Below are 6,610 nucleotides of genomic sequence, written 5' to 3'. Positions count from 1 at the left end.
CGTAGCTCTCGCAGCTTCGAAGAAAACTACGATTTCCCGCGCTAACTATAGTGTCCTTGGTAGAGGGGAGGGAATTCTTACATTATTAAGTTATAAGGGGTTTGTTAAAACTTCTTTATCTACCACAAGACTGAGAAACTGTTAAATTCTTACTTTAGATTCAAGGGGGAGCTTAATGATTCGGCTGAGGGCCATAATTTGCTATAATCCACCAAATTAGAAAGTCCTTGGCACTAAACATATACATTTTCATCATGGCATAGTAACATGATATTACGTTCGTGATTCATAAATTACAAATACTTAATTTCTTTAAAACCCGCTCCTTCCCCACCAGGTGGTTAAATTTTAGGCCCCAATACTGTCGCGTATTGGACCATAGTCATTTGTAGCAATGCCCGCGAGATCTTCCAGCCTTTCCTCAATTTAACGTAACGTTTGTGGAGTTGAATGGCGGGACTTTCGAATGATCAGTTCAAAATTCCCGACATCCTCCACACCCGAAATAAAGGGGCGGTGAAACGTTGGTCAATTAGGCAAGACTGGACTCGGGGGAGGAGTACCCACTCCAAGACTCTGTTAGGCTCGTTGCGTAGCGCTTCACAATGACTCTAACAGAGCATACACAATGCACATCAACAGCAATGTTACCCCGGGGCAATCAACTCTTACAGGTGTATACAAAAATAACAAGGAAAATGTACCCAGACAGATAATACATACAACGGTCCAAATGGAAAGGCAAGTAGGCAATGGGCCTACGACAATCGACATTCAATGTATATATACACAAGAATAGCAATAAAAATTGTATTCAGACATATAATACGTACACCAATTCAATCATAAGGCAATCTGCCCTTAATCACATTAATAGAATCACTCTTCTCACACTGCCACATATAGGCAATTACCTTAGGGGGAACAAGAGGGAGGGGCCTGGTTCTGTACAACGCTCGGTTGGTAAGTACGAGAGACCATCCCGTCCCCGTTCTCCACACCCAACGCACTTCCAACCTCTGTGGATTCATGCACATCTACACTCTCTTCTTTCCACCCTCCCTACCTACCAGATGGGGCACTCCCTTTCTCACTTACTGTTTGCAGCTATGCATTATATATCGTCACTCCTAAGCAGACGGTCCAACAGTTCTTGCTGCTTCGCGGCGGCCTTTCTCAATGGGCGCGCAGAACGTCCTTGTGCGTCCGTCTGCTTCGATCCTGTTTCACTTTCACTTGCCTCACTAACCGTATTGTTCTCACTATTAGCGTCGTTATCGAAGGTTTCTGTAGCTGGTTGTTGAGATGTCGTAGCCTGAGCCATTTCTTGGTTGTCCCCAGACGTCTCAACGATCCCCGGCATTCCTGCTGGCAAACTGTACGCACCCTCTTCTCCGTCGTTGTCGTCGTCTTCTCCAACACCATCCTCAGAGGGGGCAATTTCCTGGGGAACCAGGTGGCTAATAGCTCGCAGGGATTCGACACCTTCGAACAACACTTTGGCCGAACGCACGACTCCGTCGTCGTCAGGATATGTCTCCACGACACGTCCTAGGGGCCACGTAGCTCTTTTTTGAATTTCTTGCTTGACCAGCACGACGTCTCCAGGGTGCAGCTTGGAGGGTTCCCCAGACCGACAGTCGTGTCGGGCTCTCAGGGCACTCAAATATTCCTTTCTCCACCTCTCTCGGAAGGCTTTCAAAGAGTCTGTCAGCTTCATGTAGCAATCACGTAGCCTCTGGGAGGTGAAGGTTGCGTTGAGGTGGTCGTCTGGCAAGATCGGTGCCGTGAGGTGGACTGGGTGTCCTCTCAGCAAATGGGAGGGGGTGAGGACTTCATCCTCGCACTTGTCGCCGCTATACATAAGAGGCTGATTATTCACCACTGCCTCTGCTTCTTTCACAAGGGTTATTACGTGGGTGTCCGGTAGGTACTTCTTTCCGAGGGCTATCTGGAGGGTACGTTTCGTCACTCCAATCAGGCGCTCGAAGAACCCACCTTTCCAAGGTGCACCGGGCATCTGAAAGCGCCAGTGTATGCCCCTTCTCCTCAGGAACTGCTGGACTTCATCCTCTTCATAGAGTCCCTGAAGGAGGTTACTGGCAGTCTTGAACGTTTGATGATTATCAGACGTGATGAGTGACGGGGCACCATGGGTGGCGCAAAATTGTCTTAGGGCTACGACGAATTCTTCTGCTTCCAGGGAGGGGCAGAAATCGAGGTACACGGCTCTGCTGGCCATGCATGTCACGATCAGTATGTAGCCTGGCCGCGTTTCAGTCTGTATGGCCGCTGTGTGGTCCACTGCGACTGCTGTAAAGGGCTTCGTTAGGGTAATCCTCTCCTTCGGTAGGGGTGGTGGTGGTGGCTGTCTCAACAGGGGCTGGAAGGCTAGCACGCATTCTGGACATTGTCGCACAGTCCGCTTCGCAATGGAACGTAGGCCCGCCACCCAGCATTTCTGTCGAAAGATACCCATTAGTGTAATCACACCACAATGTAAGTGCAAACGGTGTAAATATCTTAGATAAATCCTAACTAAGTGCCCTTTGGCTGGCAAGAGAATTAAATGATTAGTTTCTTCTACTTTGGACACTCGTCCACTAGTACAAATTAGGCTATCTATTAATAATAGATTCAATTGTCTGACAAAATTGGCAACTTCACGAGGGGGTCTGAATCCGCCCTCTAAGTAAGCACAAACTGTAGGCAAATAATATTTTTGCTCTAGTTGGACAACAATACTGAACGGATGCCGTTTTATTCTGGTAAACCTTTTGATTACCCTAGTAACTCTCAACAAGAATTGGAATTCTACTTCCCTCTGTAGAATTTCCCATATCTCTCCTGGTGGGACAGGACTCATTTCCTCCCTCAGTTCTTGTACCGCCGCCACTACGGTGTTTTCATGGGTTGGATCGTCCTCCTTGTAAGGAACAGGCTTTCCCGTGGTCCTGAGGAATTCTGGACCGTTCCTCCAAAGGGAGTTAACTAGCAGTTGTTGTGTCGTTGCACCTCTGGACAGGACATCAGCAGGATTCTGTTTACTTGGGACATGGTTCAAACTGAAACGGCAAACCTGCTGAAGAAAAACAATCTCCGCCACTTGGTTAGATATAAAGATGTTCTTGTGGTCCTTGGCATCGGGAGATGCTACCCATGCCAACGTGACCTTACTGTCAGTCCACATGACTATCTCTCGTGGCTCTATCAGCTCTTTGAGTGTCTCAGCTAATCTGCAGCCTAACAACAATGCTAACAGTTCTAGCTTGGGAATTTTCAATTTGCTCATCCCCCTCGGAGTGATCCTCATTTTACTAGTTATTAGGCTTACCTGATCGCAGTTGTTCCTAGTATATGCCACTGCGCCGTATGCCTTACTGCTGGCCTCGGTGAATACATGGAGTTCTAAAACTTTCTTACCTATCGTTCTTGGAAAGGTGATGTCGCTCACCGCTTTCAATTCACTCAACAACTCACTCGCTTCTCTAGCTTTCTCTCTTTTTAACACATCATCCCAAGCCACGTTATCCTCCCATAGTTGTTGGAGGAAAAGATTTCCTCTTACAAATAATGGGCTTATCAAACCTATCAGATCGTAAATTGAGACCAACATGGAAAGTACCCTACGCTTCGTAGGTACCCATCCCTCCTCCAATTCACAGATTCTCTAACTTTCTTTCAAACACAATCTGTCTACGTCCTGGGCCCATCGCAGCCCAAGCACGTTCACATTCACTGGCTCACTCCACTGCTTCTCGCTATCGAAGGCTAAGTGATTGGACGCCCATCCTTCTAAGGGCATACCTTCCCCTTTTAAGATCTTATTGACAGACTCATGCTCCTGCCTCATGCTCTCTAGATCTTCGAAAATGGCCAGATAATTATCCACATAAAAGGACTTCACCAAATCTGGCCTACCTTCCCCTTTGAAATGATAATTTAAAATGGACTCGCCGTGATGCAGAACACCACGACTCTAAAGGCGAAGGTGAGCGCTCGACCTGCTACCTCGCGCCATAGAAATCGTGTGTATTTGGCATCACGAGGATCCAACAAGACACGGTGGAAGGCCTTGCTGATGTCAGGTAACATAGCATATTGGTTCAACCTGAACCTTATGAGCAAATAATACGCTAATTCTACCAGATTGGGGCCAGGTAAGAGGTATTCATTCAATGATTTATTACCCTTGGATTTCGCCGAGGCATTGAACACGATTCTAAGGGGGGTTGTGCTGCTATCTTTCCTAATTCCAAAGTGCGGCATATAATAACCTTCCACCTTGGGTTCTTTCACTTCAGATATAAAACCCGCTTCAAGATATTTATCTATCACTCCCTGATATTGATCAAAATGCTCCCTATCCTTCCTGAACTTAGTTTGCAACGACTCTGACTGCGCTACAGCGTTTCGATAGTTCGTATCTGGCCTAGCATCCGACCCGAATGGTAGGCTAACCTGATATCCCTCAGGTTTCTTCACAACACTTTGTGACACCTTTCGCATGGCTTCCGCCTCGCGAACAGTGTATTGCTCTGATGGGGCGATGCCAACACGGTCCAAACGCCACCACTCATCTACGTCAAACTGGTATGGTTCACTCGCAATTTTGCACACTCTAAGCGTTTTTACCTGTTCAATCCTTTCCCCTTGCAATAGCCACTGCGGCACTTTCCCATATGGCGACATACCATTATGTGTCAGGAAAAGATTGATCCCATCAACCTTTTCTACGCCTATGATGAAGTAGCTAAAATAATCAGCCCCTACTAATATGTGGAAATTTTTCAGCACATCGGACTTGTTTGCTGGATCGGCTAATGTGACTCCCTTACTCAACAGATGCTGTCTGACTTTTACATAACCAGCGTTATGTATTGGGACGTCAACGTTTTCGTGTGCCACTAGCTTCATTAGCACTGTTCTTTTTCCCATCTCAACCCTACAGCTTACAACATCGTATTGTCCGCTTATTTCTGCGGAGCCAAACGGAGCTATATTCAATGCTACCCGTCCTACCACCGGTAGGCCTAATTGACTCGCGGTTTTTGCCAATATGAAGCTCCTTTGGCTTACTGAGTGAATTGCTCTGATGGGGCGATGCCAACACGGTCCAAACGCCACCACTCATCTACGTCATACTGGTATGGTTCACTCGCAATTTTGCACACTCTAAGCGTTTTTACCTGTTCAATCCTTTCCCCTTGCAATAGCCACTGCGGCACTTTCCCATATGGCGACATACCATTATGTGTCATGAAAAGATTGATCCCATCAACCTTTTCTACGCCTATGATGAAGTAGCTAAAATAATCAGCCCCTACTAATATGTGGAAATTTTTCAGCACATCGGACTTGTTTGCTGGATCGGCTAATGTGACTCCCTTACTCAACAGATGCTGTCTGACTTTTACATAACCAGCGTTATGTATTGGGACGTCAACGTTTTCATGTGCCACTAGCTTCATTAGCACTGTTCTTTTTCCCATCTCAACCCTACAGCTCACAACATCGTATTGTCCGCTTATTTCTGCGGAGCCAAACGGAGCTATATTCAATGCTACCCGTCCTACCACCGGTAGGCCTAATTGACTCGCGGTTTTTGCCAATATGAAGCTCCTTTGGCTTCCTGAGTCGAGGAATAGGCGGACTCGCTTGCTACTTTGTTTATGATGGATTTCGGCCATAGCCGTTGGAAAGAAAAAAGTTTGTACATCTGACTGTATTGTATATTTAACCTGCTATTATAAACTTGTTTCGGTTTAAAGGCTCCAAATTTGATGCTGGTGTTGAATTTTTATCTTAGAGTCTCGTCTGCATTTACTACCGAACTTAATGGCATACTGACTCCTATGGACATAAATAACCTTATAGGAAGGGGGGCCAATTTTACAATATTTTGTGATGTAAGGAGTCTCCTACAAAATTTCAAAGGTTTTAATTCTAGTAACCCTTGAGTTTTTAAGATTTTAGAGTGCTCATTATTATTGGGCTCAGAGGTATAACAATTCAATTATGCTGGGTTCTAGCAGGTTTACAAGTCAAGTTTTGCAGGGTTCCGACAAACCTGCTCATAAATGAAGAGGCAGATAGAAAGGTAAAGGAAGCTGCAACCGAGTTGCTTTGTCGGCTATATATTGGACACACTCGTCTGATGCACAAGGTTTTTTATGACCGGCTGAAATTAGCCATTTTGCAAACTGGTACCCCTTCCATAGAGCCATTTTTTGACCTAATGCCCCACTGTTGTGTCCTTGACAAATAGATATGGTAGAGGTTTGAGGTAGGGATAGCAGGTGGCTAAGATTCTTGGGCAGATTGGAGTATCTCTCAGAGTTCTCGTAATTATACCTGCTGAGAAAAATTTTGTTGTCATAGGACATAAATCTACGCATTATTTAAGCCCGCTCACACTTTGGGTAACCACCTGTTCCCAAACATTCTCCCGTGAGTGTATACTCACCTGGATGCGCACACTATACGTTTAGTGTATGTTCTTCGAACTTTGAATATAGTATTCCTTGAAAATACTATACTGTACATTTTGGTATGAGAGACACCTACTTACATACTTACTACCTGTGTTCTATCTCACAAAGGGGAGTTA

General features: G+C 45.6%; 2 protein-coding genes across 2 annotated transcripts; both read right to left on the bottom strand.

Annotated features, from left to right (window-relative positions):
- Positions 1-1,114: 1,114 nt before the first annotated feature.
- On the bottom strand, positions 1,115-3,313 carry LOC137659884 (uncharacterized). The gene is made up of 3 exons (XM_068394662.1): positions 2,786-3,313; positions 1,732-2,461; positions 1,115-1,551 (listed from the first exon to the last, which is right to left on the bottom strand). The coding sequence occupies exons 1-3, from the start codon at positions 3,311-3,313 to the stop codon at positions 1,115-1,117; spliced, it is 1,695 nt and encodes a 564-aa protein (XP_068250763.1).
- A 629-nt stretch (positions 3,314-3,942) lies between these two features.
- Positions 3,943-4,938, bottom strand: LOC137659883 (uncharacterized). The gene has a single exon (XM_068394661.1). The coding sequence runs from the start codon at positions 4,936-4,938 to the stop codon at positions 3,943-3,945; it is 996 nt and encodes a 331-aa protein (XP_068250762.1).
- Positions 4,939-6,610: the final 1,672 nt, after the last annotated feature.

Source organism: Palaemon carinicauda, chromosome 20, assembly GCF_036898095.1.
Source record: "Palaemon carinicauda isolate YSFRI2023 chromosome 20, ASM3689809v2, whole genome shotgun sequence".
In the NCBI taxonomy this organism is placed as follows: domain Eukaryota; kingdom Metazoa; phylum Arthropoda; class Malacostraca; order Decapoda; family Palaemonidae; genus Palaemon; species Palaemon carinicauda.
The sequence above is the reverse complement of the archived record's forward strand: the minus strand, read 5'-3'. Positions and strand labels throughout refer to the sequence as shown.